This window comes from Panthera tigris, chromosome D1 (assembly GCF_018350195.1).
Source record: "Panthera tigris isolate Pti1 chromosome D1, P.tigris_Pti1_mat1.1, whole genome shotgun sequence".
Lineage (NCBI taxonomy): Eukaryota > Metazoa > Chordata > Mammalia > Carnivora > Felidae > Panthera > Panthera tigris.
In genome coordinates, this window is record NC_056669.1 from 10,044,576 (window position 1) to 10,068,126 (window position 23,551).

General features: G+C 44.7%; 4 protein-coding genes and 1 pseudogene across 4 annotated transcripts in view; 3 read left to right on the forward strand and 2 right to left on the reverse strand.

Moving 5' to 3' along the window:
- Positions 1-463: 463 nt before the first annotated feature.
- On the reverse strand, positions 464-10,215 carry CRYAB (crystallin alpha B). The gene is made up of 4 exons (XM_015542578.2): positions 9,981-10,215; positions 3,318-3,716; positions 2,096-2,218; positions 464-808 (listed from the first exon to the last, which is right to left on the reverse strand). The coding sequence occupies exons 2-4, from the start codon at positions 3,516-3,518 to the stop codon at positions 605-607; spliced, it is 528 nt and encodes a 175-aa protein (XP_015398064.1). The 5' UTR covers positions 3,519-3,716; positions 9,981-10,215; the 3' UTR covers positions 464-604.
- HSPB2 (heat shock protein family B (small) member 2) lies at positions 4,494-5,825 on the forward strand. The gene is made up of 2 exons (XM_042959129.1): positions 4,494-4,677; positions 5,182-5,825. Exons 1-2 carry the CDS (start codon positions 4,584-4,586, stop codon positions 5,634-5,636), a joined length of 549 nt encoding a protein of 182 aa, XP_042815063.1. The 5' UTR covers positions 4,494-4,583; the 3' UTR covers positions 5,637-5,825.
- Positions 9,656-15,857, forward strand: CD1H11orf52 (chromosome D1 C11orf52 homolog). The gene is made up of 4 exons (XM_007074860.3): positions 9,656-9,828; positions 14,290-14,327; positions 15,310-15,377; positions 15,600-15,857. Exons 1-4 carry the CDS (start codon positions 9,797-9,799, stop codon positions 15,846-15,848), a joined length of 387 nt encoding a protein of 128 aa, XP_007074922.1. The 5' UTR covers positions 9,656-9,796; the 3' UTR covers positions 15,849-15,857.
- LOC102957533 lies at positions 12,014-12,189 on the reverse strand (annotated as a pseudogene).
- A 1,079-nt stretch (positions 15,858-16,936) lies between the features above and the next one.
- The window catches only part of DIXDC1 (DIX domain containing 1), a 71,605-nt gene continuing 64,990 nt past the window's right edge, over positions 16,937-23,551 (forward strand). Inside the window, exons 1-2 of the mRNA XM_042959127.1 lie at positions 16,937-17,017; positions 18,139-18,230. Of these exons, the coding sequence (XP_042815061.1) occupies positions 18,174-18,230 (57 nt within the window). The 5' untranslated portion in view covers positions 16,937-17,017; positions 18,139-18,173. The remainder of the gene's footprint in view (positions 17,018-18,138; positions 18,231-23,551) is intronic.

The window sequence follows — 23,551 nt, forward strand, 5'->3', positions numbered from 1 at the left end:
TGGTTATTGCTCTTGTGAATCAGCTGAAGGCAGCAGGAAAATGTCACTATTGGGGGCACTACCTCCTGCCTGGCAACATGATGAATTGCAGACTCACTAAGGCCTTTCATGCATTGTTATCCAGAGTTTGTTCAGATTTATTGTTGGAAATGAGGGCTGAAATCAAGGAAGGAGACAGAGGAACTGATATTCCTTGAACTCTGCCAAGGGTTTTACCTGTTTTCTCCTTAATTTACTCCTCACAACAGTCTACAAATCAGTGCCACATGTTACAAATGTAATACCTAAGGGCTAGAAAGGTTAAGTGACTTGTGAAATTTACACCCTTAGTAAGTAATGGAGACAGTCATTCTGACTATAATATCCCCAGAAGCCCCTAAATCATAATGCGGTGACTAAATGGATCTGCTGTATTTCCACATTAATTTTTTAAAACACAGAATATTCAAACACAAGACAGTTATCTGTTGCTGAATAGTATTTTATTAGCTTAATAATTTGGGCCTGCCCTTAGCATTAATAAGCTTCAGCACTAATCACAAGATTTTCATTCATTGGTGGGGACACTTTCTTGGTTTAAAAAATGCAGTCAGAGAAAGGGCATCTACTTCTTGGGGGCTGCAGTAACAGCAGGCTTCTCTTCACGAGTGATGGGAATGGTACGCTCAGGGCCAGAGGCCTGCTTCCTTGGTCCATTCACAGTGAGGACCCCATCAGATGACAGGGATGAAGTAATGGCGAGAGGGTCCACATCAGCTGGGATCCGGTATTTCCTGTGGAACTCCCGGGAGATGAAACCATGTTCATCCTAATCCAAGAGAGGAAATGAGGGAATGAGGAAAAAGAGAGGTAAGAACAGGAAGTAGCACCAATTGCTGAGGACTCAGACATCCTTCTTCCCCTTAGGTGTGACCATACGCCTTTGCAACAAGAGAGGAAAACTTAACAGCTGTTCTGGCTGGGGCTGAGATAAAGTTGCCTAGGTGGTCACTCCTACCAAGGAGAGTCTGAGAAGTCAAAGGGAAAAACCTTGAAGGCTCTCCAAATTGAGGCATGGATATTTTTATGGGTATTTCCCAAAGGTTTAGATCAATGTTTGTTGGGCCTACAGGATCTAGAATATCATCCATATCATTGAAGATCTGAGTCCCTAAGGAAGTCCAAAAATTGTCCTGATTCTTCAGGAATGTCCCATTATGTTCCAGACCAATAGGACTGCTGCTAAAAACAACAACAAAAGCAACAAAACTTCATCCAGGGAGACTATGACCCAAAGCTAAATCCCATAAGCAAAACTGAAACAGCCTGAGGACCTCAAACCTTACTGTCTGATGCACAAGTATCGGAGTTATCAACAATTGGTCAGCAGCTGCCACATTTAAAAACCCTCCCAGAAATTAATGAGAATCTGTTCCATATTCTAGGATTCTGCTAAACACTAGCTGATTCTAATCTTTATACCAGCATGTAGGCAGACAGGCTCTCAATTAAGTGATTTCCACACGGGCTGCAGGGTTTTAGCTGCTGAGTGTAGCTCTGAAACTTAGGCAAAGCAAGTTGTTGAGCATTTAGATGGGCTAAAGATGAGAGGATTCAGGAGCATATGAAAACAACATCCCAAAGTCAAGGGTCTTCAGGGTACCTGCAATTCATATAGTGACGTAAAGCAACCACATGTCCAACAAATGCTATTCCTAAATCAGTGGTCCTCAACTTTGAATGTACGCTAGAATTACCTAGGGAGCTTCCCCCCACCTTGCCCCTTTAAAAAATGTTGATGCCTGGTGCCCACCCCTAAAAATTTTGGTCTGTAATATGCCTAAGCACTGGAACTTTTTCATTCCCCTAGTGATTCTAAGGCAGCCAAAAACTACGGGCTTAAATGGGAAGTAAACATCCCATCTATCCCACCTAAGGCAATCAAATCAGAATGAACAACAAAGATCACTTCTCTGGCCCAAACAGCAACAGCAGGTCTGTCCCTGTCCCAGACCTTTCTGGCTTAAGACTGGAGGTTGCCAGACTCAGAGGCTGATGGCAGCGTCTGGCATATAGTTTTCACTGAATGAATGAGAAGAGAAAGCAAGCTATGCACCTGGCGCTCTTCATGTTTGCCGTGCACCTCAATCACGTCTCCCAACACCTTGACCTTCAGTTCCTCTGGAGAGAAGTGCTTCACATCCAGGTTGACAGAGAATCTATCCTTCTCCAGACGCATCTAGAAATAGCAAGGGGGAGAAAAGATGGTAGGAATGTGGATTACACTAGTACAGTCTCATCATTCTGCAGACTTTATCCTTCTTTTTTTTTTTTTTTTGACTAAAAAAAATCCCATTTTGAATAAACATGGCTCTCTGGTTCAGGGGAGTCACCACAGTGGTACCCAAGGCATAGCACATGGGCATCAGATCCTAACTTTATTTACAGGGACAGGAAAGAAGACAGGCCACCCAGGCCAATCAAAAGGATGGGTCTGGGCAAGGTTTCTGCTGCCTCTCTGACCCTGATGCCCAGCCTTGTCATTTGTCCATGAGACAAAGGCCCCTTCTTCTTGCTCAGACCTCTGCCAAGTTTCCCACCCACTCAATCTGGAATGTTCTCCTAGCCCTGATTGTCCTTCCAAAGCCCTTGCTCACTCAGCTCCTGTTTACTCATACTTGAATATTTTTAAACCAGTGTATTATCTGTGACAGCTCTGTTAATCTTATCTGTTCACCCCATTCTCCCACCTTCTTAGGACAAGAGAGGAGGGGCCCCAAGAATTGGCCTATATTCTTTTCTCCTTAGGTATGGGCCCAGGTCAGTGCCCTGTCACAGCCCTGAGAAACCTGGGAAATCATAGACAAAGGAATTGAAAGGAAGAAAATAGTGGTTGCTGTCTCCAGCCCCATGCAGTGGAGATGAAACACTCAGCATGAGGCAGGACTGTTTTCCTGATCTGAAGCTTGAAGTAATAAAATTTATCAGGAGTATGAGGGATTAGAAGAGGTGAGCAAAGGAGTCTGAAGGCAGATCTTTCCCTGGATCTTTATGAATCAAACCAGAAAGGGGCATCCTACTTAGAAGTTAGGGGATAGAGGGTGATTTTCACAGCACATGGAAAAAATGTAGTAAAGTAGGATACAGAAGAGCACCCGATACAAACAGACAACTGGGTGAAAGAACCAGTAACCCAGTCTTTCTTCCCTGGTGGACACACAAGTGCCTAAGACACTTAGATGTAGCCAGATGTAGGCAAGGAGAAAAAGGAGAGCAGGTGGATAGGTTTCCAGGAGGTTCCAGGAAGAACTCTCCTGTCCTGGCAGAGGGAAACTTACCTCTGAGAGCCCAGTGTCAATCCAGCTGGGTGCCCGCAGGAATGAGGGTGGCCGGAGGTAGAAGGGGCTCAGGGAAGTAGAAGTTGGGAAGAGATCAGACTCCAACAGGTGCTCCCCGAAGAACTGGTCAAAGAGGCGGCTGGGGGAGTGGAAAGGAAAGAAGGGCCGGCGGATCCAGGGGTGGTGGATGGCGATGTCCATGGTGGCTAGGTGAGTGGAGGGGGTCAGCTGGCTGGTCAGCTCCTTCAGCCGCAGCAACAGCCAGCCCCTTATATACGCAGTCTTGTGAAGCTTCTGGAATGGTGATGTCAGGAGTTTTATTATCCCAGCTCACCGCCCGTTCATGGAGACTTGTGATCGGGGATTTGGCAGTGTGACACATACCCAGTACTCACTGAGCTAAGAAAAGAGAAATACAAACACGTCTGAGCTGGCCAGTGACTTGTGCTGGTCTTGTTTCACTAGCTTTCCATCCACGCCCAATGGTGCCCCCCCCCCCCTTCTCTGGAGTTGGGTTGAAGTCAGGAATCCTAAGCAGGAGGGTGCTGTGCCCCTCCTCCTCCTCTGCAGCCTAGCATGCCAGGGGAATTGGGCCAGCGACTATCTTGGGCCTGGGCAGGAACTGGAATCTTCCTAGGCTGGGCCCCAGGGACATTAACTCTTTGTGGGTCCCTAGAGGAGAGCAGTGATCACCAACAAGTCAGTGCCAGGCATCTGTGTGGTGCCCGGGGTCTACCCGGGTTCAGGAAAGGACTCTGACATTGATCTGGGCAGGGGGACCCTTCCCTCCACCCCAAAGAAAAGGTGGAAAAGTTTCTTGCATCTCTCACCTTCCATAGCATACAGAACATTTAAACCAGGGGAGCTTTATGAAGAAGGGTGCAAGGTGCCTGGGAAGGAGGAGGAGAGGAGGCAATGTGGAAAATGTACAAACTGAGGGTTTCAGCGAGGCCTCTCCAGGGCCTCCCACACCAGCCTCCCCATCCCCAGCTGGCTGCCCAGCCAGAACCCCCAGCTGTCCCTTCGGGCAGCCTGTGACAGCTGAAGGGTGTGAGGCGGGGGGGAGAGCACGGGGGTCCAGGCGGGGCTGGTCGCACACTTGTCACTGGCGCTCAGGGCCCCGGTTCCCCGCCCCTCCCCCGCCCCAGGCTCGGCACTATTTTGGGTGGTGTAGACCCCGCCCCCACCCCCGACCGAGCCCCGGCTCTCCAGGCAGCTGGAGGGGTCGCTGCACCTCGGACCAGGGCCGCCGACGCCTCTGCAGCCATGTCAGGCCGCTCGGTGCCACATGCCCACCCGGCCACCACCGAGTACGAATTCGCCAACCCCAGCCGTCTGGGCGAGCAGCGCTTCGGAGAAGGTATGGCACAGACGCCACCCCCCTTGCTTCCCACCCCCACCTCCTGAAATTCTGGGCTGACCTCCCAATGGTACTGGCCTCCACCCCACTGCAGGCTTAACTGAACTCCTGGGGCGAGCCATCTCCCACCCCAAACTCCCCCTCCGTCCCCAGCCAAGCAGGGCTCGGTCCCCTTCCTACTGACCTCGGGGCAGACGCGGTGCCCGCAAGGCTCCCATGCCTGTCCCTGACCCCCTCGCTGTGCCTTCTGGTTCCCCTTCTGTCCACCCAGCCCCCTTTTGGTTTGCCCCCCTCCACCCCCCAGTCTCCTTCCCCATCTCAGTCCCCTCTTTCCAGTTGCTAATTCCCACCCCCACCCCCACCCCCACCCCCGCCTCATTTTCCTACTTCTCCTGACTCCTCTCCTGCTCTCCCTGGTCCTCATCTCCTGATCTCCCCATTTCACCCTTGTTCCCACCCCATTCTCCCTCATCCTGCCTCTTGCCTTCTTTCTCTGCCCCTCAGGCCTCCTGCCAGAAGAGATCCTGACCCCCACCCTCTACCACGGCTACTATGTGCGGCCCCGGGCCACCGCAGCTGGGGAGGGCAGCAGGGCAGGGGCCTCGGAGCTCAGGCTCAGTGAGGGTAAATTTCAGGCATTTCTGGATGTGAGCCACTTCACCCCAGATGAGGTGACTGTAAGGACTGTGGACAACCTGCTGGAGGTGTCTGCCAGGCACCCCCAGCGCCTGGACCGCCACGGCTTCGTGTCCCGAGAGTTCTGCCGCACCTATGTCCTGCCTGCTGACGTGGACCCCTGGCGGGTCCGCGCAGCTCTCTCCCACGATGGCATCCTTAACCTGGAGGCACCTCGGGGTGGCCGCCATTTGGACACGGAGGTCAACGAGGTCTACATCTCCCTGCTCCCTGCGCCTCCAGATCCAGAGGAAGAGGAGGAGGCAGGCAGAGTGGAGCCCTGAGTGCCCTGGAGCCAGCACCCAGTGAGCCCCTTTCCACCTCCCGCCGTGATAGGAGCAGCTGCCCACCGCCCCAGAGGTAGCAGCATCCTTGGGGGAAGGGAAAAGTGCATGGCCCACAATGTATGGTTTGGTCCCTTGAGACATGTCAAAGTGTTTGTTTAGTCCTGGGTGGAGCTGAATAAACCCCAATCCCAGGGCCTTGTCTGTGCTTCTCCCTATTCTGTGGCCTGGATGATGGGATGGGCAGGGAGGGAGGAGGTCACAGCCAGCTAGACAAAAAGCTCCTCAGTTAGATGTACCCAACGTCACAGCACCCTGAGCTCACACTTGGATGCTGAGATCATACCCGGAAGCTGACACTGGCTCCAGATCAAATTCCTAGCCATAATTTTCTCACAATGCAACAAAAGAGAGAGTGATCCTGGGAGGGAAAAGGGATATGCCATCCAAACAGCCCAGAGGGCACTGTCTGAGCTGGTGATTAGAGACACAAAAACAAGGGTCTCCAGCCTGTCTGGCCTGTGTTGGGTAGGGGTTGGGGAAATTGTTTGAGGCTGGGGAGCGTTGCCTAAAGCCCTGTTTTCCTGTAGTAAGGTCTGTCTGCTGAAAATGGTGTCTAATTCTGAGCGATGGAGTATGCCTATGCAGGGCACAGACACAGGAGCCTCTGCCACTCTCACCAAACCACAAAGTCTCTCCAACCTCCGCACAGGGGACACCTTTTGTTTCTAGTCTTGGAACATCCTAAAGAGAGGAATCACTGCATCACCCACCCAATCCGAGTCTAAATACAGGGGGTCTAGGATTACTTGTGTGGTGGTGATGGCCAGAGAACCTTCCTTTGGGCGCAGAGTCTTAATATGAGGGATATGCTATGTTCAGGAAAGCGTGCGTGCCTGACTTCTCAATTCCTCCTTGTAGTTCATTGCATGTGTGTGATTTGAGGAGTGTCCAGACGAGCTCCCCTGCCCCCAAAAATATATGTTTTACCAGATTGTGGTGGACACCTCAAATTCTTCCATTAAAGTGGTTGATTCTGAACTTTTTTAGGTTACAGACCCAGGTGAAAAATCTAGCAAAAGCAATAGATCCTGTTATCAGAAAAAATATACGTGCTCTCACATTTGCCCTACAATTTGAATAGGTTCACACAGCTCTTGAGATCCACTCATGTACCCCTTCGTAGGCATCTGTGAATTCCCAAGATAAGAACCCTCACTCAAAGAATTCAATTCTTGGTTAAAAGATTACCATCTATTAAAAATGAAAGCATGCATCAGAGAAAAAACTATTGATATATTCTTTTGTTCATCCATTCATTCAACGAGTATTTATCAACTCCCGGTAATATACTATGGAGGATGTACATTACAAACATAAAATTTAAAAACTATGCTCTTTTATTGTCTACTCTGGGGAAACTTACATCTAGTTGTGAAGAAAAGGAGATTAGAAAGGATTCTAATTGGACTTCAGCCAAAATGACTTTACAATGATCTATTCTGTAATTGTTATTTTTACGGGAGCTTTATTTAAAAGAAAGGCTTCCTGGGACACCTGGGTGGCTCAGTTGGTTGAGCATCCAACTTCGGCTCAGGTCATGATACCAAAGTTCATGAGTTCAAGCACTGCGTTGGGCTCTGTGCTGACAGCTCGGAGGCTGGAGATTGCTTTGGATTCTGTGTCTCCCTCTCTCTCTGCCCCTCCCCGACTCATGCTCTGTTTCTCTCTGTCTCAAAAATAAATAAACATTTAAAAAAATTATCAAAAAAAATAAGAGAGGGTTCCTTAGCTAGAAAAAAAATTGAAATCTCTGATTCAGTCCAAATCCCCACACCATTCAAACTCTTTTATGACCATTAGTCAACTTCTTCCTGGACATTAAAAAAAAATTTTTTTTATTCATTTTTGAGACAGAGCATGAACAGGGCAGGGGCAGAGAGAAAGGGGGGCGGGGCAGAGGATCCTAAGCTGGCTCTGCACTGACAGCAGAGAGTCCAATGTGGGACTTGAACTCATGTACTGAGAGATTGTGAACTGAGCCGAAGTCGGTCACTTAACCAACTAACTGAGTCACCCAGGCACCCCTCTCTGGGCATTTTAAGTGATGGGGAACTTTGTAAGTTCTTTCTCACAGTTCTTCATCAGAACTCTTTGGACATAATTCTAATAAATTCTTCCTTCTATTGGTCCAGAATCTTCATTTCAGTAACTTCTGCTTATTGGTGTGGTTGTGTCCAGAAAATCAATGTAATCCTTCTTTCACTTGGAAAGCCCCTTTCAGATATTTTAAAATAACTATCCCATCCTCTTAAAGTTTCTCTCTCCCAAGTAAACATGCCTAATTCTTTTAACTATATCTTACAAAACTTTTTTAGAAAGTTTATTTTTTTTTAAATGTTTGTTTGTTTGTTTGTTTGTTTGTTTATTTAAACCATCTCTACACCTAACATGGGGCTCAAACTCACAACCCCGAGATCAAGAGTCACGTGCTCCTCTGACTGAGGCGGCCAGGTACCCCTAGAACTTTCCAAACTATTTATCACCTAGACAACTTTCTCTAGAACACATTGCCTTTTGACAGTGTAACTTGGAATTCAACATGTGGATTAAAATTATTATTCTAGTCATGGACTGACTGATACAGACTTCAGTGGAATAATCAATTCCCTTGTTTATCACTGTAGACTTCTATTAATACTGCTTAAGGTAGATCAGGTTTTCTGGGTACCACAATACACTGTTGGTTCCTTTGCAGTTTCTGGTTATAAAATCTCTTTGATGTTTTCCTTAAAATTTTTCCTTTAAATTAGAGAGGGACCAGGTTGTTGGAGGGCTTTGAGTGCCAGGCTAAGACGTTCAGACATCAGGATGAAAAGAATACTGTTGATGCTGGCGCATAGAAGGGCTTGCTAGGAAGAAGCATAGCCATGAAGTAAAATGCTAGTGCAATGATCCAGCACAAGATGATAAAGTGAGATGCTTTGCCATCTGACAATTAGCTGAGAAGAAGTGATAACAATAGGTAGGACTTACTGAAAGCTTCCCATGTGCCAGGCTGTGGACTAGAACTTTGTATACATTATCTCACGTAATCTTCACCCAATCCTCTAAAACTGTCACTCTCATTATGCTCCTTTCTCACAAGGAAACAGGATGGGGAGGAAGGAAATGCCCAGTGTACTCTCTGTGGAGTGCAGGGCTGAGTGGTGGGTCCTGAACATCCACAAGGGGCATTCAAATAACAGGGCATCTGGGCAGTGTGGGGGTGGGAGCTCTGAAGACAAGCCTTATGGGTTTCGCAAATTCTCCCAGAGCCCACATTTTCTATGGAGGAATTTGCTCGACTGTACCCTGCTCTCTGGTGAGTGCAGAATGCTTCTAACTTTGGGTCATTGGAGGGAGAGTCTGAGTTGAGTTGGAAGCAGAGATTCTGTAGTTCTGTACTGAACATGAGGAAGTGAGTGGTCAAGATGTGCTGAGAGGCCATTCCAGTCATAGAACCATGTGATTTCTGACCAGAAAGGGGATTAGGTAATGAGTTTAGTCCTCCTCTCTTTCACCATCATGGAAAAAAGTGATCTGCTCACATCAATTCCAAAAGCAAGGGAGGATATGAAAGGAACCCATTTCCCTAAATTAAAATTTCCTAGAGACTCCAGTATTCAAACCCAGATTCTGGACAGGGATAATAAGAAATTGATACTGATTACCTTGAAAGTGAAACTCCACTAAACCTGAGTAGTGCCAGGAAACACAAGGTAAGACCCTTGACTCCATTGTAGAGAATGTATTTCAATGACAGTGTGATGTAGTAGAGAAACATTTACTAAGGAAACCCAGAGCCCTTTGCCATCTCAGGTTTCTTTTCACTGAAGCTTGACGCTCAAAGTTATGGCTTCTTCAAAGCAGCTCCAAATCCCGAAGGTGAGATAGCTCTCACCTGGAGCCCACGTGTGTTCCTCTACCACTTGGCTGGTAACAGTCACCTGGGAATCATTCCAGCAGGTGGCTTCCAAAGTCCAACCTGCTAGGTTGAAATCTGACACTGATAGAGACTCCCCGGGAGCTCTTACTGAAAGCTAAACCAGGAACCAGGAAATGCACAAGCCTCTTTATGTAGAAAAACAGCTGGGCTCCCTCCGCGGCAACAGAGCACCATGGGAAACCGGCTTTGCTGCGGGGGACACTGGTGAGTAGGGGCAGGGGGTGGAGGGTAATGTCTGTTCGTGGACACGCAGGCCAAGAGAATAAGAGAAAGAGTGCAGCTAATTCTCTATCAACCTCCCACAGCCACCTCCCTCTGCCTGGCACACCTCCCGGGTGCCAACACCAGAGCATTACCTCTTTCTGTGCTCACGTCTTTCAGAGAACACAGCCAAGCCTGCTGACGGTAGAATGGGCCAGAGCAGGATGGGAATGGTGAATTGGCACGGTTTCTCTCTGTCCTTCTCTTCCTCTCCTTTCTTTCTTTCCCTTCCCTTCTTCCCCAGATGATGATGATAATTAATTATAGCATTGGCGAGCTTGCTATGTTCCAGGCACTTTTCAAACAATCTCGTTTACTCTTCCCCACAATGCTATGAGGGGAGGTGGCCTTACTCCTCCTGTTTTTACAGCTGAGAAGCTGAGGTTCAGAGAAGTTGACTTGTCCCAAGTCACATGGCTAGTGAGCAAATAAATCAACATTCCAATCCAGGTCTGTCTGACTTCAGAGCCCAGACTTTTAACCACTACATAATTCTGCCCTCTCAAATCAAGGAAATCAACTTTGGAGAAATGTTTGTTTAAAGGGGTAGAAGTGGAGAGAAGGAGAATATCCATGAAATATTTGAATATAGCTTTCACACTCGTGTGACTTTCGGCAAATCCTGTAACTTCTCTTTTTCCTCATGTGTACAATATAGATAGCATGACCTATGTTGTTTAGATCATAGGTTTGAAGAGCAGAGGATATGTGAAAGCCTCACAGTAAATTATTCATAGTGTTTTTACTGTTCTTTCCCAGAGTTGTAACCACTCCAAACTCCCGGACCTGGTTTTATCCTGTTCACTGTTTTCTTAGCTATACATTCCAAGCCTGGGTCAGTCTTGAGGATGTCTTGCTTGTGAAAAAAAAAAAATCATCATTATATTTAGAAAAATAGATAAGGCACATTGAAAAGCACATATGATTTGGAATCTGTACATTGGATTCAAGTCCAGTTCTTATTACTCATTCATTTATCAAACAAATATTGTATTGAATACCTATATATACCACGTATAATGACAGATGCAGAGGATGTAGCAATAATAGGAAATTTGGCCCCTCCCTCCTTGAGTAAGATACCAAAGTTCTAGGGCCTTAGTTGACCTCTCTGTAAGACGGAAACAATGATAAATTTCCCAGAATTTTATCAGGATTGGGAGGAAAAAATTCACTTTTTAAACTCTCAGATATCCCACAGACACAGGACATTTAGGAACATACAAGATTTTCTACAGAAAAGAGTGTAACAACTTCTTTCACTTCCTTTGTTCCAAGTTTTCATATTCTTCATTTTTGGTTAATTTTTCCTCTGATGGTGGTAATCATAGCAATCAGCTTTCACTGATGCTCATTATATGTCAGGCACTTAGCTGAGTATTTTACATTAATTATTTTATGTAATTCTTATGACAATCCATGGGGTTTAGGTTCTGTTATTATCCTTATTAATAAGAAATGAAAGCCTGATTAAGCTAAAAACTTGCTGAAATTCACACAGCTAATCTGATAACATCAGTCTGGCGCTAGAGCCTGGCTAGAAACACTACCCCCCCGATATTCTAACCAAAATATACTATTTTCCCCTTAAAATATTAGTAGATATTTTAAGTAATCAATATTAGTAGATATTTTAAGTAGATAAATGTTGTTTCCCTCTGTTTCTCATTATCTCAATAAACTTACAGAAACTGATAGTATGACAACTAAAAATATTTTTATTTTAAATTTATCATTATTATTATTATTATTATTTTCTGATTACAAAAGTAATACATTCACCACAGAAAATTTGGAAAGTATCAAAGAGCAGGAAATAAGAAGCAACCATAAATATACTAAATATATTTATAGCAATCATAAATGACAGAAACATTTTAGTATATTTCCATGTAATCCTCTTCTTTCTTTCTTTCTTTCTTTCTTTCTTTCTTTCTTTCTTTCTTTCTTTCTTTCTTTCTTTCTTTCTTTCTTCCTTTTTTTGGTGCACCTCACAGTTACATTTATTCATGCCACAAAGGAAACCACACGTCCACAAGTGTGCAGCAATGCTCCATGTTCCCATCTAACAGTTTGCTGAGATTTACAGCCAGACTGAAGCTCCACCTGACGTGTACTCTAAAGTGGGTTAATGATAACCATGAGCAGGTGCGGGACTGGAAGCTTTCAAAGCTTTACTTCTTTTACCCTGGTCTTATAAACGATGAAGCCTATGCACCCCATTCCTACCCAAATATCCTGGTAAAACTGGGTATAGTAGGGCTTCGTGGGGACCCAAACATTTTTAACAAGAGTTGGAAACATCTGGGCACAGGACCCCCTCCCGCTCCCGCTCAGCCCACCCCAACCTGCACAGTGACTCAGAAAGATCACCTCCATGCAATCCTTCTGAAATGTTTATGTGCATAGGTTTAATCCCAAAACATTATTATCTTTTTACTAACTTGACAAAGATTAAGATTTTCCATGCTATTGGGTGTTCTTCCAACATCTTTCTTTTTTTTTTTTTTTTTTTCAAATTTTTGAGAAAGAGGGAGACAGAGTGTGAGCAGAAGGGTGGGGGATGCAGACACACACACACACACACACACACACACACACACACAGAATCCCAATGAGGGGCTTAAACCCCCAAACCACAAGATCACAACCTGAGCCATAGACACTTAACCAACTGAGTCACCCAGGCGCCCTCTTGCACATCTTTCTTAAGTGGATGTACAATGTTCCATTTATAGAAGATGCCATTTACGTAGTCTTTCCCGATGTTGGACATTTAGGGTATTTCCTATTTTTTGCAATTGTAAATAATGCTACAATGAGCATCCATATTTGCACCTAATTATTTCTTAGGATATGGAATTGCTACATCAGAGGATACACATTTTATGTTTAAGCCTCCTTATACTTCTTGTCAATTGCATTCTTGGAAAATTGAGTCATTTTTTTTCATACTACCAATACAGGAGAGTGCCCATTTAGTTTCCTGAATTCTGAGCTAAAAATAAAATCCTGTCAACTGTGAGTCTAACTGAATATTCCATTTAGGTTGTGTCCAGGCATTATATAGTATCCAACTTGGGAAAAGGCTCCATTCACTAAAATTGGGTCACCCAAACCTGTGACTTTAAAATTTATATTCTCTTCATCCATTTAAGTAGAAGTAAGTAGGAGAACAGTAGTAACAAGGGGGAAAGAATTATAGGCTAAGATAAGGCTATGACCAGGCAGAGGTAAAAAATAAATTAATTAATAACAAAAATATAAAAAAAAAAAAAGAGGAAGAGCTGAAGTGGCAGAAGCAGAAAATAGAAGTAGAAAGACCTAGAAGTGGTTTCAGAGTTTTTTAATTCTGAACCACCTGTAAAGTTCAGATGGTGACTCTATCTGCTCTCAACTCAGCAAGCTGCATTAAAACCAAAAGCCACACCAAAACACAAAACTCTGTCAGAAGTGTGGGAAAATCCTGATTTTTCCACAGCAGTAAAATGGACATGATTTAGAAGCTTCCCTCTCTCTCTCTTTTTCTATTTAGTTAGCAAAAGAAGGAAATTTCATTAGGGAGACAGAGGTCAGAACAGATAGGGTTGGCGCTGGTGAGAGTTGGAAATGTACTAGCAAGAAAAAGCATCCGGAGTAAGCTTCAAACTATTCAGCCTATTTCCTCAGACAAGTGTTTTTCTCTGGCCATCAAACAGTTGACAATCACGTAGACACCCTGGCTCCACTAGAGACCCCAGGGGCTCAGAAATGAAGTCTGTCCTGCAGCAAGGGCAGGGGAGCTGAGTCACTCACCAAATTCAGAGCTCCCTGTGCTGTGGATGTTAAAGGTTAAATATCTCTCACTTTCTCTGTTAATTAAAGACAAGGACATGGAAACAGGGAGGGAGATTGCCTGTTAGAAAAGGGCTTGGAGGGGTCCTAACTAGTTAACCCTGGTTGTGGCAGCTTCTGTGACTCCCAGAATGGGAACCCTATGTTAGCAGAGACTGTGGAACAAGAAAAATAATAAAACACTGAGTGCTGTAGCAAGAGGGTCTCTGAATCCAGGAATATCCCATTTTTTGGCAGGTTTCCCTTACCCTCTGCTGGGATTAGCCTGTTAGACAATCCCAGAATAGCCCTCAACCCAGCTATATCCCTGGCGTGTTGTGCCTGATTGCCTGCGGCTGTATTTTGGGTTTGGTTATGTCAGTTGTACCACTCCACCTTCCAGAACCATCCTTGTGGGAGAGATGTGGTACCCTTGATAAACACTTTCTGGCTGGCTCAGGGTGAATCGTTGTTAGAGGGAAGTGAGGGAAGGTCATCCCAGAATGTTAAGGAGGCACAGAACAAATGATAAAGGTGGGAAGAGAGAGGCCAGGACTCTCACACGTGGGTGATCTGTGTTTCACTTCACAGGAGCTGCCCATCAACTTCCCTGAGGAAAAAGAAAATGGGTAACTGGGCTTTGGGGGCGGGGGCTTGGAGTGGTCAAATGAGAGAAGAGAAAGTACTAGAACCAGTGTTTTTGGAAAGGGCATAAGAAGGAAAAGGAGGAGTATCCCTTGGAAGGGATAAAGGGAGACAGTACACCAGAGAAAATCTTTTGGTTACTGGGTCCCAGATCAGCGCTGAGATTCTGGGTCTCATTCTTTCTATTATCTTAGAGTGGCAAGCTTGGTTGTTCATTCTTTCATTCACCCAGCAAAAATTAACTGGACACTTACAGTGTATATGAGGTGCTCTGCTGGGTCCCAAGGAGGCAGAGGAGCACAAGAAGAGCTGAAAATCAAGTCTGAGAGACTTGTTTACACATAAACGAGAACTGCAATGTAGTCTACTAGTGCTGTAATAGACTCATACTCACACCATGGGAGGATGAGGGAAAACACCAATGTCGAAGGAATAATAGCAAATTCTCAGGCTGGAGGAGGAGCAGAGGAAAGGGTATTTCAGGCAGTGCAATCATCTCATGTAGAAGGAAGGTAGGAAGGAAGGAAAGGAGAAGGGGAGGGAGGAAGGAGAAAGAGACTGACTTGATTGAAAGTGACCAACTGGTGTAGCTGAGCACTCACACTTTGCACTCTAATAGTCTGTGTGATTATCTGTCTCCTCCAGCAGACAGTAAGCTCCCCGAGGCAGAGAAAATAGCCTGCTCATCCTTCAATGCCCAGAATGGGTCACAGAGCCCAGCGTATAACAGGCTCTCAGCATATGTTTGTTGAACTGTGTTAGGGGTGGGTGAAAACTGAGGATGGAAGATATCAGTGGCAGAGTGTGAAAGGAGTTTGGATGTGGGGATGGTAGCAGTGAAAGGGGTGAACCCAGAGGCAGGGGGATTAGTTAGAAGCCCACTGTAATAGTTTAACAGACATTCAAAGAGGGCAAGCTCAGGCAGCTCAAGAGATAATGGATTTAAGGTGGATTTCTGCCTCTCAGAAAGCCAAGCAAGACGGACATTGAAGCAGCAGCAGCAGCAGCAGCAGCAGCAGCAGAATGGCACCAAGGTAATGACAGGCCCCCGTCCCTTCCAGGGGGCTGTTCAGATATAGGATCCGAGGTTCCCGCTTTTTCACCCTGGGATGCATCTGGTCATCTTGAACCAGAACTTGCTGGTTCTGCCCTACAAAGGAGCAGAGCGAGGGGACATCAGTATAGCTGACCCTGCTTTGCAGATGAGGGGCGAAAGCAAGCCAAGTACCTCCCTTAATGCTGTCAATTTCTTGCAGGCCCATGACACAACAGGACGTATGTATGAGCAGGTGTTAGAGAAGCCTGCGTCTCAGGAGAGGAGTCGAGGCCTTAGTGTGAAGGAGAACAGCTTACATTATGCAGACATTCAAGTGTACAGCTGTACCCAGCCACGCTCTGCTCTGGAAGTGAAGCATCTTCAGTCAGAAAATGCTACAGAATACGCAACCCTTCGCTTCCCCCAGGCCACGCCCCGCTACGACAGCAAGAACGGCACCCTGGTGTGAGCCTTGGGGAGGAAGGGCCTGTTTCCGTCATTTCGCCACTACTCCTGTGGGGAGACTCTGCTTTGGGGAAATGGCTGGTGGCCCAGAGATGGCTGCCACGTTTTCAACTTAACTCCAGAACCCCAGTGAGAGTCCCCCATTCTTGCTCTCTCCTCTAGGCCTACCTTTAATTTGCCACCGCGAGCTTGGAGTTGTTTTCGGGCTGGTTAGGGGCGGATGGAGTTCCACAAAAGGAGGGACCAGGAGGAGCATGCCAAAATTTTTTTGACCCCTACCTTTGCTCTTGCTTTCAAGAAAAGTGAAGGAAGAACAGGTTACCTCAGCACTTAAGTTGATTTTGTTAGGCTTAATTTAATGGTGTCTCTTTTATACACCTTAAATCTAAAGCTGAAGAAGAAGTGCTCTGGAAAAGCATTCTGAGTTCTCATACCAGCCCCCAGGGCTGGCTTGGGCAATTCCCTCAATGGTTGGGTCAAAGGTCTCAGAACCTAAAAAAGACAAACGAGGGCAGGGGTGAGGCGTGGAGGAAGCAATTCCCTGACCACCGGTTACACGTGTTTCAAGTCACTGACAGCACTGCATGACCCGGAAACTCCCTTTGGCTGGACCGTAGGCTCTCGCAGGTGCAAAGTCTCTGGGATCAATAAATCGCATAAGGAACATGCCTGGTGCGTGTTGCGGGGTGGGGGTCCGCGGGCTCTACGTAAGTGCAGCAGGTCTCGCTTAGCCTAAGGGCGGCGGGGAAATCCAGACCCTTCGCGCCCTACTCCACAGGCCTTGGCTGAGCCCGAGCTGGGATGAGGTTTGCACGCCCAGGAGGCGGGCTCTCATCTGCGGAAGGGGGGCGCTCCCTGGGCGGGATCCTGGCAGTCAGGAGGCGGGGCTGGCTCGGGCCGCAGGAGGCCGGTCCGGAAGGCAGGGGGCGGGGTCAAGACCCGCCGGGGGTTGTGGTCGGGGACGTTAGGAGGCGGGGCCGGACAGGCAGGGGGCGGGGCCCAGGTAAGCTGGGGCTGGCTCGCGCTGGCCGGTGGTGGGCGGGGCCAGGTCGGGCCCGGCCTCCGCGTCACCATGGCAGCGGGAACGCGGCGGCGGCCCTGCAGCTGCAGGAGGCCGTGCTCAGAAGGGCTGGGGACAGAGATGTTGAACCAGACGGACCGATGAGTTAAGAGGTAGGTGGTAAAAGGTGGGAGGTGCCTGGGAAATAGAATTACCACTGGTTGAGCTTCCAGATCAGAAATGGGGACACACGGAGGCGTGAGATGGAGGCGGCTGGGGGAGGGTAGGGGGGGGGGGCGTTGAGGAGAAGGAGGCGGAAGTTTCAGGTTCTGAACAGCTCTAAGCCTTACAGGTTCTTAGGATGCCGTTCCTGATTCAGACTTTCAGAGCTTGGAGACCCGAGTAGTAATGCAAATCCCCTTTCAGTCTGTACGCCATCCTGCCCAAATACCAATGCCCTTCAGTTTATCCCCGAGAGGGATGATTCCTTAAGACTGACACAGTACTGAGAATGGAATCACAGCACGAGAGAGTTGTTAAATAATAGTACCAACTTCGTAGAATGTTTGTAGTTAAAAAGCACTTGGAACAGTACATAGTATGTAATCAAATATCGGCTGCCATTATCATCAGTATCATCATTTTCCCACCCTGTTCTCTGGCACAGACCTAGTGCAAGTGGATTCAGAAGAAGTGACTAGAAAACTTCATCACTAATTGGCAGAGCAACTCCCTAGCCTGCTACTATTAACTGGGGGGCAATAAAGTGAACTTTATTTCCAACGGTAACTTACCATGACGGTCAAATGTGACAATGTAGGTGATAAGACTTTGTAAACTTAAAGTACTACGTAAAACATTTCTGCCTTAAAATATAAATGCGGCCTTTCTACGTTAAAACGGAATTCCTGAGGGTGAATAGAAGTGCATGGCAGAAGCTGAGCTCCCAGTGTTTGTCCTGATTGTCTTCAGAATCCTTCCTATGATCGTTGACTGATAAACATAGGGAGGTGGGAAAATGCATCCTTGCTTGACTGATAGGGAAGCATTGCTCTTTACTTTATTACTATTAAGCCTAAGTGGGTAGTTTTTAAAATGCCCTTGGGATAGCCCTGTTGTGATTACAGTATCTTTGGCTGGATTTCTTACTAACCAGGGTACTATTTCTGAAACTTCTAGATGGCATATGTTGGTAGATTTGGAGCAGAAGCTTGACCCTAATAGATTGGTTTATCTTTGGAATGTTTTTTTCCTGTTCTGTATTTTTGCACATTCTCCCTCTTCCTATTTTAAGGTGGCCCTGATCCGGCTTTTCTAGGCACTCTGAAGATGGGGACTCAAGTGGTTAGGAGACTCTGTAACTCCCTGCTGCCCACAGAGCCCTCTGTAAGTTTCTGGTGTACTATTGAAAGGAGTGTGATGACATTAATGGAATTTTAGTACAGTTCTACAACTGGGTTTTCTCCATCAGGACTCAGATCCTGGAACAAAATTGTCATATATTTGCTTTCTTCTCTTGCTACCCCTTCTTGTGGAAATTCTAGCTCCCTTGATTCATTACTAATAAAATCAGGAAGATTTTATTGAAAATTATAGCAATTAATCAGAATATATGCATTGTTTAAAAGATTTAAATGTTTGTTAGAGAAATAATTCATGACAATTATAGAGCATTTAAGAAATATTGCAAACCATGATTTAAAAAAAAAAACAATAATGCTTCCATCCAGAAGCCCTCAATGTTAATATTTTAGAATGTAGAATTTTCTTCTAGCCTTTTTATATGTATATTACTTACATATTTAAGATTAAATTATGCACACGCTTTTTGACTTTTGCTTTTTTTAACTTAATGTTTGTTAATATGAAATTGTTAAAATATTTGTTTTAGTAGGTCTACAAATGTTTGGTAAACATTATAATGATTCTAATTTTCTTGACCATTTTTCTGTTTGTTGGACTTTTAGGTTCTCCTCACCCATTGTAAATAATGAATTGATTTCCTCATTTAAGACTTCTTTTCCTTAGGGTTGAGTTCCAGAAGTAGAATCCCTACCTCAAAGAATGTGAACATTTTAAGTAATAAGTTACCTTTTAAAGGAAGAATCCTGGTGTCAAATTATATATACATCCTCCAGAAAGCAGAGGGTCATCAGCTGAGAGATAGAAGGCTTCTTGGTAGAAATCTGGCTACCTCTTGCAATGAGATCTTAGGTCCTGAAGAAAGATGATTTCATCATAGTTATGAACCCTAACATATTATGAATGTCAGTCCAGAGGTATGGGGGCTTGTAGTGTTTACACAGTAGAGAAATTCAAGGATTACTTTCAAAATATCCACCAGATGTCGCTAGTCTTAATCTAATTTTTACCCACAGGATTACTAGCAGATAACTTTTGAAACATGAATTTAAAAAATTCATGTAGAATATATTTGCATGTCTGCTTAAGTACAGTTTATATTAAGCACTAGCATCTGGTGATTACTTTGGCAACATCCTACTCGTCTCTTACCATTCTGTCTCTTTTTTCCTTTTTCTACCCACTCAGTCTGTCACACTCACCCTGTACACTCTGTCCCCACATACTAATATTGGATTCTCAGTTTTAGTAGTCGTCCTTTTACTATTCTTTTTTTCAGTCTTGTTTCTTGCCTCTATGTGTATTCATGTATTTATGTGTAACTGTGAGTTCCTGAATTTTTGTCTAAAAGAATAGAACGTGGCATATAATGACATATAACAGATCCTCAACATATATCTAGTGAATGTTTAATGAAAAAAATGCATTGATGAAGGAGAAGAAAATATAGGAGGATACCAGGAATTATTTATATTTGTCTTGGAAATACACTGAAAGAGACAAAGATTCACACTTATTTTTTTTTTAATAAATTTATAAATTTATTTATTTATTTTTGATAGAGAGCTCAAGTGAGCAAGAGGCAGAGAGAGAGAGAATCCCATGAGGTGCAGAGAGAGGGACAGAGAAAGAGTATGAGACCAGAGTGGGGCTTGATGCTTAATGGACTGAGGCACCCAGGCACCCTAATTCACACTTCTAAATTATAATTAAGTGCTAAGTGCTATAATACAGAACATGCTATTGATGTGATTTGAAGTCTGGGTCCGAGAGCAACGGTTAAGAAAGAATTCTTGAGACATTTTTGGTGCCAAAAATGTGTTTTTATTATAGCACAGGGAGAGGACCCTTGAGCAGAAAGAGCTGCCCCGTAATTTTGAGGTGCGACAGATTATATATTTTTAAGTTTGTGGAGGGAACAGGGGGGAGTATAGATAGCATAGTTTCCAAGGAATTTCTGTATGCTGAAAGCAGGGACTACAGGACCTTGGAGATCTGGCTGTTGTCAAGATGAAGTTGCTTTTAGTCTCTAGTAAAATATCAACATTAAGGCAGCCATCAGTTCCTTGATGAATGTCATGCTCTGCATGCCTCAGATATTTATCAGTGGGCTGCAAGTTGTGAGATTTATTTAGTTAAATTTTCTTGCTTTTGTTCTCATCATGATGACTTTTGAATTATATAGACTTTTAAAAAATGCTTATTTATTTTTGAGCGAGAGAGTGTGAGTGGGGTAGGGGCAGTTAGAGAGAGGGACAGAGGATCTAAAGTGGGCTCCACAGTGACAACAGTGATCCCCATGTGGGGCTCAAACACACGAACCATGACATCATGACTAGAGCCGAAGTTGGACACTCAACTGACTGAGCCACCCAGGCACCCATGACCTTTGGATTATAAAAAGAGGAATATTGATTTATTGAGTATCTACTTATGTGCCAGGAAATATTTTTGGTTCTAGAGATAAACCAGTAACAAAACATAACAAAATTCCCTGCTTTCATGGACCTTATATTCTGGGCAGGGAGAGACTGACAATAAGCAAATGAGCAAATAAATATAGACTATAGAGGACAGTGATGAATACTAGGAAGAAAAATAAAAATAAATCAGGCAAAAGAGGTTTGGGAGTGCCTGGGTGAGGGAGTGTTGTCATTTTAAATAGAGTGGTCAGAGAAGGCCAAAGAGATAAAGTGATATTTGAGCAGAAACCTGAAAAAAAGAACAAGAATGAACCATGGGTTATCTGGGGCGTGAGGGTTCCAGACTGATTAAAATCAGATCCATCTTGATTAAGAAAAACCAAAAGTAGTCACAGGAGTTTCATGAGGAAGCAGAACTTGAGGTAGGCATAATAAGGATTTGAGTAGCAGAAGCGTGGGACATTCTAGACAGGACAGTCATGAAGGCATGGGAGGCAAAAATGAGCCCTGGAAATGTGGGAGACAGTGAGGAGCCTGCCAACCTGAGCATAGGCAATTTGGGGGACAGCCGTAAGAGCAGGGCATGAGGAATTTATATCTGATGGGAAAAGGGATTATTTGAAAACATTTGAGCATTTGAGCAGCAAGATGAATGCATTGTCTAAGGAAGATTAAGGGGTGTAGACTAGCAGAAAAGCCTGGAGACAAAGAGAGCAGTTTAGGAGCCAGGACACGTTTGTAGCCTTTGCCGGTAGATGTGAGCCCTTTTGTGTACATTTATGCTGATGTCTCTGAAGATAAATGCAGTAGAAATTGTAAACATACATTACGAAACCCGCTAATGTATGAAAACAGAAAAAGATTAAGAAATTATTTCAGAGTCATTTAAAATATTTCCATTGACAATTTTAATTATTTGTTTATTCAGACTGCCTTTCTGCTTCTTTATAGTCATTAATGATTGCCTACAATAGATGTATTAAATTTACATAGGTATGAATTTCACACATTTTACTTCTACATAGGCAGAAGTCACGGTATTTTCACCAAATGACAATTCTGTTTAAAGCTCAAAGTCTTACTTAGGCTAACATGTTATTATCTGTATTAATATAAGTGATGAATGAGTTTGCCAGTGTTTCCTCCACTCATTCATTCATTCATTCATTCATCCAACTAAACACATTTACTGAGTACCTTTTTTCTTTAAAGTTTATTTATTTATTTTGAGAGAGAGAGAGAGAGAGAGAGAGAGAGAGAGAAACCCAAGCCAGTTCCATGCTGTCAATGCAGAGCCTGATGCAGGGCTCAATCCCACGAACCATGAGATCATGACCTGAGCTGAGATCAAGAGTCAGTTGCTTAATCCACTGAGCCACGCAGGCGTCCCGACATTTACTGAATACCTTTTGTGTGGAAAGCATCATATAAAAGTATTGCATAATGATTAAGCCAGACTTTGGTTTCACCACTTAGCAGCAATAGGATCTGGAGCAAATTACTTATCCTCTAGAACCTTTCTTCATCTATAAAATGGGGTTAATAAACAATTCCTACTGTTTATGGTAATTGTGACCATCAACTGAGCTAACATATGTAAGCACTTAGTATTGGGCTTGGCACATAATAAAAGTTCAATTTTGCTATTATTATTGTTGTAGATTGATATTTGTGTAGCTTTTAGTTGGTGAGGTAAGTCTCTGCCATTATTGTTAAAATCATATAGGACTGAAGAGGTCTGGTATAATTTCAGAAATCAGGCAGCATGGCAGAGATATGCAGAAAGCAGCTTGCTTGGACCCTTTGCTTCTCCTCCCAGGCAGAGAGAATGACAAGCCAGCAGTGGTGGGAGTGGTTCCAGCTACCTGGACTGGCTTGCAGTTTTCCCCACGCTCCAGCACTATGAGATGCAGATCATTGGTCTAGTTATTCCTGGTTCATTTAGCTAACCCACTTACTCTCTCAGCTCTTATGTTGATATCACAGCAGAGTGAGATGGGGAAGATGGAAGGAATAGTCATTGTGAGTGCTGCTTAGAACAAGCTCAGTTCTTCACCTGGGCTATGTGGTTAGGTAGACCATGATAAATAAGGTGAGCACATCTTCTGAGCAAAAAAACCTTGAGATTACATGCTCTAACAGGAATTTTGTGCTTTTTCCAAGCATGAGAGGCAGACTATTTGTGCAAATATAATTTTTGGAACATCTCATTAGTTGTGTGGGGGAAAACACAGAATATTTTGAAATGGTACTATCTAAATTTAAACGAATTAAAATTAAATGCTATTGAAATTTTAGTTCCACATTTGCAATAGCCACGGTTTTTTTTAATGTTTGGTTTTGAGAGAGAGAGAGAGAAAGAGAGAGAGAGAGAGAGAGAGAGAGAGAGAGAGAGAGAACTAGCAGAGGAGGGTCAGAGAGACAGGGGGACAGAGGATCCAGAGCTGGTTCTGTGCTGACGGCATCCAGCCCTGATGTGGGGCTTGAATTCACGAACCGTGAGATCATGACCTGAGCCCAAGTCAGATGCTCAACCGACTAGACCACCCAGGCGCCCCACAATAGACACATTTTAAGTGCTCAATAAACACATGTAGCCAGTGTCCACTGGCCACTGGATTGGACGTCACAGATACAGAACATTCCCACCATCACATTGCACATGACTACTGTAGAGTATGTGGTTGACATAATTACAGACTTCTAGGGAATAGTGTAACTGTGGACCGAGTGCCCTGTAATAAATCTTGTATCTATTCACCACAGTTCCCTCTAATTCCTCCAGTGTACTGGAGGGGGGTGCAGGGCAAATAGCACAGGGCTGAGCATCAGAGGCATTTGGGTTCAGATCTTAGCGCCCATGCTGATTTGCTAAGTGACTGTAAATAACTCCCCTAGGCTTCATTCCTTCATGAGAGTCAA